The 14248-nt window shown below is 40.5% G+C and overlaps 1 protein-coding gene across 3 annotated transcripts in view; it reads right to left on the bottom strand.

Annotated features, from left to right (window-relative positions):
* LOC141157235 (probable ATP-dependent RNA helicase DDX60) overlaps positions 1 to 14248 on the bottom strand; it is a 233263-nt gene that overhangs the window by 74823 nt on the left and 144192 nt on the right. For all 3 annotated transcript variants that reach the window (XM_073644250.1, XM_073644254.1, XM_073644263.1), the window contains 4 exons: positions 12936 to 13065; positions 10243 to 10392; positions 3206 to 3310; positions 1866 to 2066 (listed from right to left, as the gene is read on the bottom strand). In XM_073644250.1, the coding sequence (XP_073500351.1) occupies positions 1866 to 2066; positions 3206 to 3310; positions 10243 to 10392; positions 12936 to 13065 (586 nt within the window). The remainder of the gene's footprint in view (positions 1 to 1865; positions 2067 to 3205; positions 3311 to 10242; positions 10393 to 12935; positions 13066 to 14248) is intronic.

The raw sequence follows: 14248 nt of genomic DNA, 5'->3' as shown, positions 1-14248 counted from the left end.
CAATACAAGTACACATATTAGGTATCGCCGCGTCCGGAACGACCTGACCTATAAAACTGTCCCACTAGTTAACCCCTTTAGTGAACACGGTAAAAAAAAAGAAACAAAAAACGATGCTTTATCATCATACCGCCAAACAAAAAATGGAATAAAATGCGGTCACAAAGACGAATGTAAATAAAAATGGTACCTCTGAAAATAACATCTTGTCCCACAAAAATCAAGCCACCATACAGCTCCATCAGCCGAAAAATAAAAAAGTTATACTTCTCAGAATAAAGCGATACAAAAAAATTATTTTTTCTCTAAAATGCTTTTCATTGTGTAAAAGCGCCAAAACATTAAAAAAATATAAATCTGGTACCGCAGTAAACGTACTGACCTGAAGAATAAAGCTGCCTTATCAATTTTACCACATGCAGAACGACATAAAACCCCCCCAAAAAACAATTCCTGAATTGTTGTTTTTTTGTTTATTCTGCCTCCCAAAAATCAAAATAGAAAGCGAGCAAAAAATGTCACGTGACCCGAAAATGGTACCAATAAAAACCTCACCTTGTCCCACAAAAAACAAGCCATCACATGACTCTGTCGGCCGAAATATGGAACAATTATAGCTCTCAAAATATGGCAATGCAAAACCTAGAGCTAGAGTTAGGGTGGTACTAGGGTTAGGGTTGTGCTAGGGTTAGGGTTAGGGTTGGGCTAGGGTTAGGGTTGTGTTGGAGTTGGGATTTTTTCAAAAGTAAAGAAAAAAAAATGACGACGATATGGCGACTAGTGTTGAGCGCAAGAGCTCGCTACTTGAGTTTGCATTGGGTGCTCGGGTATACACCGAGTATCGCGGGTGCTCGAGTGATATGCTAGAGTCTCCGCCCCATATGTTTTGCAGCTGTTATACAGGCAAAAAAAACTCGCGGGGATTGCCTGCCATGTCAAGCGATCCCCACATGTTTTTTTTTTGGGTGTCTAACAACCGTGAAACATGCGGGTGAGGACTCGAGCATGTCACTTCAGCACCCACAATAATTGACCCATACCCGAGTATCCGATGAAATCTCAAGTAGCGAGCACTTGCGCTCAAGACTAATGACATCTTATTCAATATGATAATCTAATGTTATCAAATTCTGTGTCGTACCTCTGGGTTCAAAATGTTCACTATAACCCTTAATAAAATCCTTGAGGGGTGAAGTTTCTAAAATAGTGTCACTTGTGGGGGGTTTCCACTGTTTATGCATATCAGGGGCTCCCCAAATGCAACATGGGGCCCGCTAATTATTCAAGCAAATTTTACATTCAAAAAGTCAAATGGCGCTCCTTCCCTTCCGAACCCTGCCATGCACCCAAAAAGTGGTTTTCCCCCACATATGGGGTATTGTCGTGCTCAGGGGGAATTGCACAACAAATTTTGGGGTCTCTTTTTTCCTGATACCCTTGTGAAAATGAAAAAAATGGGGTCTAAAGTAACATTTTTGTGATAAAAGTTAAATGTTCATTTTTTTCTTCCACATTCCAAAAATTTCTGTGAAACACCTGAAGGGTTAATAAACTTTTTGAATGTGGTTTTGAGCACCTTGAGGGGTGCAGTTTTTAGAATGGTGTCACTTTTGGGTATTTTCTGTCATCAAGGCCCCTCAAAGTGACTTCAAATGTGATGTGGTCCCAAAAAAAATGGTTTTGTAAATTTTGCTGGAAAAATGAGAAATCACTGGTCAACTTTTAACCCTTATGACTTCCTAACAAAAAATAATTTTGGTTCCAAAATTGTGCTGATGTAAAGCAGACAGGCCTGGTCATTAACATGCAAACAACCCTCGGGGGTAAAGGGGTTAAAGAGACAGATCCCTGAAACATAGACTTACCTTGGCATTTGCATCTTTTTTGTCATCTGCTTTGGCTGCAAGTAACATTAATCTGAGAATGAAGGTAACACTTAGAGGAAATTGCCCTTTCAACTGGGGAACATTGGACTTCAAGAGCTTTTTCACCTTAGGCATTGGGATGTTGAAAAAATAGACATTTCCGACTAGGTCATGGCCTCTTCTTCCAGCCCTTCCCGACATCTAAAGAGGGAACAGTTCGGTACAAACAATTTCTTACTTTGAAATTCATTATGTAACTTCAAGTTCTCAGGAAACAACTAGCACCTGAATAGCATTATCTTGCCTCTTACGGTACCTTGCTCATCAATTTTATAACATCAAAAAACTAAAGGACCCTGAATAACATACAAAGTACTGAGTGATTGTCGAATAGCATACTTATAATAGTGTTACACATTTAAAAATTATTTCCTTAAAATTTTGCATTTTCTTACTAGCCATTTGCTTGGTGCTGACTATTCCATAACAGTGCCTTGTTATGGAACATATCCCATTTGTACGTTTACTTTTCACTATAGATGAGCGAATTGACTCAAATTGAATTTATGCAAAATTGTAGGAATTTGGTGAAAAAAAATATCAAATTCAAACAAATTGCGATTTGCCTCAGGAAATTGCCTAAAATAGCCAAAGAAGGCTCACGACCTCAGGCACAGCCATGAGGGCTTTCCCATAATGCCTCACAGCTATCACATCACATGATACAGCACAGCTAATCAGGAGCGACTATCAAAGCATATATAAAATCAGAGGAAGGGAATGCAGCAGCCATTCTTTAGTGAATCAGGATATCGAAAGAATGTCACAGCTCACACATTAGCCATAGAGATAGGGAGAGAAATCCATAAAATACTGAATACACGGTACAAATAGTCAAATCCAAGTGGTCTAATACAAAGAATCCATTTACACATAGCGATAGATGTTGAGGTCACTGATATTACTAAGGCTGTGTTTGCGTTGTATGAGATCCCGGGGTGCTATACTGTTTTTTAGGCCAATTTATACACATGGCAATTGGAGGCTTTGTAGTACTTGGATTAGCAGTGAATCAAATTTTGTAAAAAAAAATTGGCACAGCTGGCGATTTTGAATTTTGAAGATTCACTCATCTCTACTTTGCAGTATAAATAATCAACACCCCTCCCCAAAAAGTACATCCTTAGTTTACATGTGACTTCAAAGCTTGATTTCTCAGCTCTGGCACATCAGATTATTACAAAACAGGTATCCTATTTATTGCTCCACTACAAATTATACAACTATAGCACTAGTATCAGTAGTAAAATTCTCCTTTAAAACAGAAATTGAGTCGATACCTGTCTGTAGTTCAGGGCATCTAGATACAGAGAGTCTTGTAGGAAAACCACAGATTTGCATGGCATGTTGATTCCCAGAGCAAGTGAGCTGGTAGACGACACAACCTGAAAATAATCACATTTCTAATCAATATATCTAATACTAGCAAATGCTTATGTGAAGTAAATAAATGTATAAATTTACAATTCATTCCAGTAAGGTTTGTCAAATGGTTTCTTCTTACAAGGGAAATTGTGACATAAATAATATGAAGCTGAACATGATAGACAATGACAGAAGGTATAGGTATGCGCTTTGCTATTTGCTATTAGGCTACATTCACATATGTGTTGTAAATGTCTATTTGCTTTTCGTTTCTTAAACGGACATAACATGGACCCATAGAGCTGCATAAACACATCAGCCTTAATAATGACTCCATGTTTCCGGATACTCGTTACATGTCCTATAATCACACATTTTGCGTGAGTGTGCTGAGTTTAGAGTTGTATCAGGAGATATCTGCGTGAAGTTGGTTTGTTTGTTTGTCTCCTTATCCTTATTTCCATTTGGTTTGCCTCCCCTTCTCCTTCCCTATTTTGCACTCCTTTATTTATGACTATTTTTGTATGATTGCGGTTTTCTTTTATCCCCGTCTGTTTTCTCTCTGTGTCTTTACGTTAGGGCAGGACTAACGATCCTGCTATCCTACTCACTAGTCAGGGTGATACTCAGGGTGATACTCCGGGTAAGACAGGGATAGGAATCACCCCGTCATCGCCGCACGGGGTGAAAGAACCCGTTTAGGGATGCCAGGGGAGCTCAGGGTGGCGCAGGGCAAGAATCAGGAGTGCCCCTTGTTTCCTTCCCTAGTGGCTACAGCACAAAAGCACGGAGACCCTCCTTCATTATTGGTCTAACTTACCTTCCGGTTTTTCTCCATGCTTTTGTGTTGTTTCATCCATGTTGACATATGATACATGTCTTTTTGCATTTTTTGCACAGATTCATTAACTTGATTGCATTTTTGTACATTTATAGACATATTGTGCTCTTCTATTTCACCTTATTGTGTATATCTGGTATTTATATGTACTTAGGGAGGTTATTTCATATCATCAATTTTTACTTAATCTCTACATAGATAAAAAAAAACATGAAACTAGTCATTATTTCATAGTTTATTTTTGCATGGTTTATTTTAAATCTAAGATCACACTGGAGGAGAGGTGTTGGCCTTATTGTAGGCACACCTGGTGGATTATATTTCCTACAGCAGAGTTTTGTTTTTTTTAATGTATTAATCGTTGTTGTCATTAATTTTTGTTTAATAAATTTATATTGTACTATATCTTGGTGATCCCAATTGTTTGTACACACTTCTTTTTTTTTTTTGCTTTCTCATAGTTACGTTCTTGTGTGTTATTGGCTGATCCCACATTTATCTAGTGGTTCCCTCAAACATGTGTTTGTTATTTGTTGTGAACCTAACACACACTCACTCACGGTAATGGAAAAGGGGAAGACCTACTACAGGGAGACACCGTACCCACACCCAACTGGTTCCTGTACAGACTAGAAAGACTCCGGCAGCAAAACTCAAAACACCACCTCGGACCTGGCTACCTAAAAGGTCATCAAGGGGTTTCTCATACTTCTTGAGGAACCAGAGGGGAGGACTCATCACACTGCCAACAAGGGGAGAGGAAAGTGTGCAGGAAAATACAAAATCAAGGGTGAGAAAATAAAAACATGTTCATATAGGGTAGAGAGGGAAATCTAAGGAGAACCAAAAGTAAATGGAACAAGTATAACCTCCCAGAAACCTAAAGAGGTAAAAGGGGAAAGAAAACAGACTCACTGAAAAAATTCAACTGGTTTTTACCATGCAAGAAAAACCCCTTAGCTGAAGGGCTGGAATTCCTAAACCCAAGTCTAGAGGTATAGCCAGCAAGAAGTGCAGTGAAGGGTGAACATATAAAACCCAACCAAGAATGTGATAGGGCAGACCAAAAGGGGAAAATGGAAAATAGCTAAGCAGACAGGGAACCAACCATGCAGCAACACGTCAACTGATTGTATCCCTAAACTGAGCCATGACACCATCCTGGAGATGCTGGATTACCTTTAGAATTATAATAGCCAGCAGATACTGCCTCATTCTTCTAGTAGAGACAAAGACACTAGCAAAACTAGAGAAGGATAACAAAAGAGTAATAGTCTGTGGCTACCACCTGCAAAACCATTTGATTTTTGAAGTTATCTTACGGTTGCCTCTCTAGTGTACATGTTGTCACTTTCATTTGAGGACAGGTTGGTATCCCTAAACTTTAATTGACTGGGGGGTAGAGCAGTTTCACACATCATGAAACACGGATTATTCTCGCTTTGGAAGACCTGGTCTGACCATCAGATCTCCGGACCTGAGCTAATTGCAGTATTAGCCAATGCAGTATTGGTTATATTCAGCCACATTGGCTGTCCTTCCCCCAGAATTTGCCTCCCCTGATTATTTAAAAATGAAATGCGTCGGGAGTAGATTGCGGAGCCTGTGTCATTGATCCCTAGGACATTTTTCAGGGGTAATGTGTGGACTTTTGTAAATGTGCCCCCCCCCCCCGCCCCTTTTTCTTATCCACTGTAGAGGATCAACAACCTGGATTACCACATAAAGTCATAAAACACACAGTATACCTACAGAGAACCACACAACAATATTGTATTCAATAAAATAGTTATTTATTGATTGTCAACTTAAAATCAGAAAAAGGATAAAAACAGGCAGTGGAAAAAACATGGCAGTGGACAGATAGTATTTGCCACACTACTGGTTGCGGTGAAATATATAGCATAAAAGTGCACTAGAATGTAAGATAAGTGACAAAATTACTCAAAAAACCCCAGATACAAATAGATTGCAATATGCCATCACAGTCTAGACAATACAATGCATAAAAATTGCTGGTCCTGGACAATATAAATAAGTCCTGGACAATATAAATTAAAATGGCAGTGCCTGATTAAATGTAGAGTCTACGGTTTAATATAAGCAGCAAAGCTATTAACAAGAGGGGGCAGTAAATCAATGTCAGGTACACAGTGCACTGATACAGTGACAGTGCATAGTAAATAAAAGAAAAATTAAATAAGGTAGAAAAATTTTTTACCAAGGAATAATGGTGTGCTAATAAAGTGACAGTGCAAATTACAAAAGAGAGTGAAAGAAGGTAGATGGTATCAATAACTAAGACCAAAAAATGGAGTGACTAAAGTGTCAAAAGGCTGCTAAAGTGGCTGTGCATGATAGCAGCAAATAAGCAAAAGATATGTTACCTGAGGTAGCAATGTACAGGGTGGGCCATTTATATGGATACACCTAAATTAAATGGGAATGGTAGGTGATATCAACTTCCTGTTTGTGGCACATTAGTATATGGGAGAGGGTAAACTTTTCCAGATGGGTGGTGACCATGGCGGCCATTTTGAAGTCAGCCATTTTGGATCCAACTTTATTTTTTTCAATGGGAAGAGGGTCAGGTGACACATCAAACTTATTGAGAATTTCATAAGAAAAACAATAGTGTGCTTTGTTCTAACATAACTTTATTCTTTCACGAGTTTTTTACAAGTTTATGACCACTTATAAAGTGTGTTCAAAGTGCTGACCATTGTGTTGGATTGTCAATGCAACCCTCTTCTCCCACTCTTGACACACTGATAGCAACACTGCAGAAGAAATGCTAGAAAAGGCTTCCAGTATCCGTTGTTTCAGATGCTGAAACAGGAAGTTGATATCACCAACCATTCCCATTTAATTTAGGTGTATCCATATAAATGGCCCACCCAGTATTATAAAGTGGCAGTGGATAGTATCACAATAATATAAAGAGTAACTTGCATACCGCAACAATCAGAAGGAGTGGTGTCCACATAGCATGGTCGAAACACCCGTTTCGCCAGAAAGAGGACTTTAACGAGGGACATCAGTAACAGGGGCCTCTTTTAGAGGCTGGATGCTGGATGGAGAGTGATGCTCAGTTTGTCTCCTCAGAATTTTACCATAGATGTTCAATTGGGTTCAGTTCAGGAGACACTTTCACCCTGCTCTTTTTCAGAAATGCAACAGATGTGTGAATTCATGATTCTGTAAGAGAGTGAGCAGTGCTCAAGAAGACGTTGTGGCAAGTGGTTTAAATTTGATAAAAAATGTTTTGTTTGCATATGTTATTTATATATAAAAGTGTCTATTTTATTCTTATGGAAGATTTGTTCTCGGTTTCCTGGAGGTTTAACGTCAAGGCCGTCCCCAGGGATTGAGGAGGGCTATCCATTAGGGGAACCAGGGAAGGCTGTAAGGATATATTTAGTACACATTGGGTAAGAAACAGTTAAATTGTTTGGGAATAGCCCACATATTGACATAGGTTATAGCTAACAATAATGGGAAGCACTTCTTGAAAGTGAGTGAGAGTCTCTGACAGTGGTAGTGTAAGTTTCAAGTTCAAGTACAAGCTGCGATGGACCCTAATAGTACCAAGCTTCTGAACAGCAGGAGGGCGCACGAAGAGTTTAGCATAGACAGTCCGGGGCCTATGGCGTCCATGTCTCATTCTCTTCTAAGAGGAAGAGGCCGGTTGGGGAAGAGCAAGAGGAAACGGTGGCGGGCCTCAGGAAAGCCGGGTTGCCGGATGGGGAGTCCCTAGTGCCAACAGAAGCTATTGAGGTGGGGACAGTTCGGACAGACCCGAGGCAAGACCTTAAAGTGTACTATTTTATGGGAACATTATCCAGAGAGGCCTCTGCCCCATACTGTATGCCGCAACTGAATGTACCTGAACTGTACAGTAAAACCAAACCTGTTGAACCGGTCCCAAGGTCTCCTGGTGTGTATGTTGTGTTACTAATTCCAGTTCCAAGGACGGAGATGTAGCAGAGGCTTCCAGCCTACAAATAAGAGCAGAACAAATTCCGCAACACAGCACACAAGAAAAATCAGTTTAGAAGAAGGGTTTCAGGCCGAAGAGAAATCAGAACTGCTCCCAGCATCGGCACTGAGTCATCCTTCAAGTTGTGCTGCGAGCAGGGTCAGGCCCTGATGATTTTTTTGATTTTTGACTTGTTTATAAATTAAAAATGAAGAAAATGGAGAAATTACCTTAAAGGCAAACAAAATGGCGGACAGCGGCACAAGCTCCAAAATAGCAGGCGGCAATACAAATCCCAAGATGGCAGATGGCAGCGTGAGTCCCAAGATGGCAGCGGCTGGTGGTCTGAAGCGGGGAGGTCTAGCCCATCATGGGACTGGACGGCACCTTAAGGCGCGAAGACAAAGTGCCCAGCCCACCGGAGTGATGACCTCATGGTGGAGGTGTGCCAGAGCCAAGGTCTGGCCCAGAAGAGGTGGAGTAAAAGAGGCGCGATCCAAGAAGAGAGGTGGCTCACCGGGTAATAGACAATAAGAAGAGGGGGCGTGTCCAGAGGCAGAGTCACAGAGAATAACAGCGGAGGAGGTGGTTGCATCATGGAAGGGCGGAGCCAGTTGGGCGGGAAGCGCACCGGAAGTGATTGGCAGGTGTCATTTTGCTTACAGCACGTGGATACAGTACTGTAGACGCCTCATACAGTATGAGACTCCAGCCATAAGCCGCTGCTGCAGCAGAAGCAGCGTGATAGAAGCAGCGGGATAGAAGCAATAGATACTTCATTGGATGAAGAAGTGATATACCTTACAATCCCCAAGGCCGCTACCAGAATAGAACTGTCAACCGGTGAAACTGCAGGTCAGGAGACTCCGCTGCCCATGTCCGTGCAGTAGCAGATGATCCATCAGTCGAAAGTGGGCCTGTACCAACATGAGAACCAGTCACTCTATTGGAGCAGGATGCCCACAGAGGACCTGATGCTAACACTGGAGAACGTTCCTTCTCCAGATCAGTCTGATCCAGATAGTTCAACTGCATTCCCCTGGGAGAAAGTGAGGGCCCCATGGGAGAAGAGGCTGAAGGGAGGGAAGCCACAAAACCTGCCCCCATGCTCCAAAGCAGGCTCAGACCAAAAAGTTTGGTTGGAACCACAGAAGGTGGGACCCCCCCTCAACCCCTGTGAGGCCAACATCAAGGGGAATCCTATGGCCACGGGAGATGTCAGATATCATAGAGGAGCCAATGAGAGCAGATGCACTGGCCTGGAAGTGGCTTGAAAGCCCGAAGCAAGCCTTCTTTGAGGAACAATTCACCGAGGGCCGGGTGGTTGACTTCAATTATATCAAAGGCTTCGGGTTCATTAAATTGCAGGAAACTGGAGACGAGGTCCATGTGAATTGGGGCATTGTGAAAAGAGACCCTCTACCGTACCGCTAAAATCCTGTTTTGTAAAGTGTAGTGCTGTAAAGGTTGGTATTCAGTGGCGAACACCCGCCCCGCGATCAGCAAAGAAATGGAAAAGTGGGAGGAGGAGGCAGAATTTGAGAAGCAGTACCGGTACCAGCGTCGCCACCTGCCATCAGAACTCATGGTTCAGGAGGTGAAATGTGAAACGCAATAACGCCGCAGAGAGGATACAGGTACTGAGCCTCCCATTCGGGCCGAGGAATAGGGGAAAAAATGTCCTGGCGTCAAATCATCCCATGTGGTTGGTACTAACATTTGCTTTACAGGAAACATGTCGTACACAGGAGAAGAACAGAGTGGGTGTGGACTATTTATATAATGCTTTTTCATGTGTTTCTTCCAGTACAATATGGTCGAGGACGACCATTGCTCTCGCCCTGCTCAACAGGGTGGTGGTCTACATTGCTTTCATCAATTTCACTGAGTAGTCTGACAATGGAGTATATATTTCCATCATTATTAAAACTATTTCATTATAGTGTGCTTCAGAAATTAGTGGCTGTCCTTCCTGCATCCAGCATCCAGGGAATATGACCAGCAGACCCCTCCAACTATGACTCTTTATGTAAATATGTTTATTATTGCGGTTATATATTCAGAATGTCCTTTTCTAGATATCAGAATTAGGATATTATATAAGTGCTGATTTTTGCTGGAAAACTACTTACTCTTACATAACCCATCCTAAACAACATCTCAACAAGTCTCCTTCCTTTTGCATCCACTGATCCATGGTGATAACCAATTCCTTTTTGTGTGAAACTTTTAAGATAAGTGTTTCTTGACTTTCTTGATCTGTCGTACATATGCAGTAATGTCTATAAAAGATAACACATTTTTTATCAATTGTGTAACACCCAGATAACATTTTTTTTACAGAATTATTATTTGTGCAGGTAACTGGTTGGTGAACTAGATTGCAAAGTTCGGCAGTGCATGATATGTTAACTGAAGACACAGTATCAGCAAAACCAAATTTAAAAATCCTTCTGTTACTGATACAATATATATGTAGATCCAGTTCATAATTTATGTAAAGGAAAATGGCTACATATTCTCCTCAACATTGATATTGCAACACTAAGAAGAAATTATGGAACTCACAGGATGGATAGACATGTTAATAATATGCAAACAATGAAAAAATGGAAACAAAGTTTTCTAAACATCTTGACTTTTTCAGTATTGAATATGAGCACCACACATAGAAGTATGTGCTCAAAAGGAGACAAGTCTGGAGACACTGCAGGCCATGGCAGCACATTTAGGCCATGCAGGCTGCTCACAGTAGCAAGAACAACATATAGCCTAGTGTGGCCTCATGTTGTTGTGTTAAAAAACAGCTCATGGAGTTCTTTACAGAAATGTTCCATGATTGATCTATTCTGTACTTTAAATGAAATTACATACCAAGTTTAAGGTATCAAAAAGTATCTACACAGGCTGTCAGAAGGTGTTTGCATGACATTGGGCTATGAGTTAGAGATCCATCTACAGGTGTTCAGTTGACCTAACGCCTCCGTCTTCAAAGGCAGTAACGATGCAGAGCAGGACAGCAATGGCAGCTGAAATGGAGGTCTATTCTCTTCAGTGATGAGTCCTGCTTTTGTTTTGGATGCAATGATAGCTGGAGATTGGCCTAGAGACTATGTGGGCAACGTCATGAAAAAGTCTTCATGAGTGAACATCACATTGGTCCCATTCCTGAGAATATGATGTGGGGTGGCAAAATGTATGATAACTGGACCTCTAGTATTCTTTCCCAGTACACTAACAGCTCCGCGGTACAATGATTTAGTTATTGAACCAGTGTTGCGATCATTTCTCCGAAGTGACCTAGGATCCATTTTTCAACACCACAAGGTTAGGTTGCATGTTGCTTAAACTAATGTGAGCAACCAGCGTGGTCAAAATGTGGTACCATTGTCTGCAGAGTATTCAGACTTGTCTTCCATCAAGCTCATCTGGGACATCATTAGTCTGCAAATGCAAAGGGAGCTGCCAGCAGCAGATGTTGATGATTTGCGTGCCCAAGTATATTCAGCATGGCAGAACATTCCTCAGATAACCATTAATAACCTCATTAATAGCAGCCAAGGTGTGTAAGTGCAGGTATTTCTGCATGTGGCGCTCATACTCAATACTGAATAAACTGAGATGTTTTGAAAATATTGTTTCCATTTTTTTATTTGCATATTAATATGTCTATCCATCCTGTGACTTCCATAATTCCAGGACTTTACCTTTTTAGTATTGCAATTTCAATGTTGAGGAATGAGAATTATATGGTATACTGAAATGACTGCTCTCAAGCAATATTTGTCGCTTTCTTGAACGGCTATTGTGTATTCTTGTAAAGAAGCAAATGTGATATATGCTGCAAATAACAATATTATTCCTGCACTGTATAATGATCTCATGAAAACTGTTATAAAAATACAAAATGTAGTCAAATAATGAACAATGATGATGCATTGCCTTGCCAACCAGCACATGGAGCAGAGGCATAACATTGAGCCCCATAGTAAAACTGAAAATGGGATTTCTCCACCTTTACAAGTACAAAGGACATGAACATTTAACTTTTATGGTTTCCTGTGACTTTCCCTCTTATTTTTTTCTCCTGGTCATTTGCATGTCATCTTCCATCAATGCCTTGCCAAACCTTGGAAGCGGTAATCTGCATTCAGCAATGCTCTTAAATGCAAGAACAAGTATAAGCCCACTAACTCTTTTATGTAACATAACTGCTTTATGTCTTCTATACTTTACCATATTTGTTGAAAACATGGTTTTGTGGCACTTATATAGAAGTATTATAGGTTTTCCTCCAGCACTTATTTTTCGAGCCTTCCTCACAGACTGCAGCTCTCCTGTCCATAAAATGACAGCTGGTGGAGGAGATTGTGACCAGACCTGTTCATTAGCAAACTGCAGTTGAAAAACAGTTTCCTGTGCACAATGTTTTCCATTTGAAGGAGGATGATGGACACATGTCCTGCCTCTAGCTGCCATTTTGAATGCATGAGTGCTGTGAGGAAGGTTTTGTAACTGTTGAGAAACTGTGCACTCACTGAAAAACATCAACTATGAGGCACAAAAGACTTTTGATTTCTCTGTCTCTAAAGGATCATATTCCACAGAGCTGAGCTGGAGACAGAAGGTGTGAGGATCAGGGGTACAGACAAAAAGTTCATGTTCTAGATAGATAAAACCATTGCAAAGTATTTCATACGGCATTAATACTATTGTACATACACTACGACTTATTCTACAAACTCCCTTAGAATGGCAGTTTAAAGATATACTATAAATTCTACTTGGTAACACATGCCTCCTGCGCCTCCAAATGCTGCCTTACCTCTTTATCCACAGCCTTGACGTCAGCATAAGTACAATCAGATGGCACCTCATTAAACTTTTCAATCATTTTCATTAAACTGTTATAATTGGCTAGTTTGATCATCAGTTCTTCGTTTTTACTTGATGTTCTGTTGATAACATTGGAACATGAATAAGTAGACACCAGCGGTTTTAAAAATGTTTCCAGTTATTAATGGCCAAGGGTTCGTCAGTCAAGAAATATATTGAAATCTACAAGGGCTCAGTGTGACGGAAAGGGCTCATTCACATGACTATGTTTTCGGTCCGAGCTCTGTCCCTAAAAAAATGGACCGAACTTGGACCAATGTTATTCAATTTAGATAAACGATTTTTTTCACTGACCAAATCTGTGTGTGGAAACATCCCAGCGTGCACTAGTTTCTTAAGTTTCTTATGTAAATTGGATGAGACTAACCCATTGAGTCTACAGTTGTATCTGACAGCCTGGGACTGGATCTGCTCCTGTTAGATTGCAGGAGCACAATAGCACAGTTAAACCCAGAACCAAACGACATAAATTTATGGCTTTTGATCTTTATGAGGTTAAGACTGTCCAGTCTAAGTTCACACCACTTATTAGTTTGCTTTTTTTGTGCCAGAAATGTGGACCAAAATTGTGTCACAGTTTTTGTTGCATTGTGTTGCATGTTAACCCACGCCCCATTCCTGTTAAGCCATGTCCTTTTCAGTGAAGCCATGCCAGAAAAGTAAAAAAAATAAATATGGTGCTAGTCATGAAAGATAGTTTTTTTTTGGTGCAAATTCTGTCACATATAGCTTGATAAATAAGCCCTATTATGTTTCTACAGCCTACACACTATTCTTTCTTGTTCGTCTCCTTTCCATACCTACCATGTTCAAGTACTAAGGTCCCGAATCATCAAAGCTATGCAAGAATTATGATCTAAATTGATTTGAAAAGTAACAAAATGTTGCAACTTTTGGTGTTTTCATGTTAGTTTTACCACTGAAAGGCAGAGTCGGGGCGAGACGGGGGCGCGACTGTGGCGTGATGCCACAGGTTGACTAATTCATTACGAGCTGTGGTGTTCCTTTTGTCAGAAATATTCACTCAGGGATTAGAGCAAGATTAGTGGCAAGGTGCATGAATGAATCGAGGCCTACATTTTTAAAGAGTAACTGTAATTTTAATATTTATTTCATAAATCAATACTACAAGTGAAAATAAGAAACTTTATAATATATCTTATCAGATAAATCTGCTTCCCTGTTCTCCTGGATGGATCATTAACTCTGAAAATTTTCAATTCATGGGTAAAATTTGTCTTC

Source organism: Phyllobates terribilis, unplaced genomic scaffold (genome assembly GCF_046119375.1).
Source record: "Phyllobates terribilis strain yellow unplaced genomic scaffold, ASM4611937v1 Scaffold_1__5_contigs__length_1240528914, whole genome shotgun sequence".
Taxonomy (NCBI): Eukaryota; Metazoa; Chordata; class Amphibia; order Anura; family Dendrobatidae; genus Phyllobates; species Phyllobates terribilis.
This window is presented reverse-complemented; position numbering and strand designations above follow the sequence as displayed.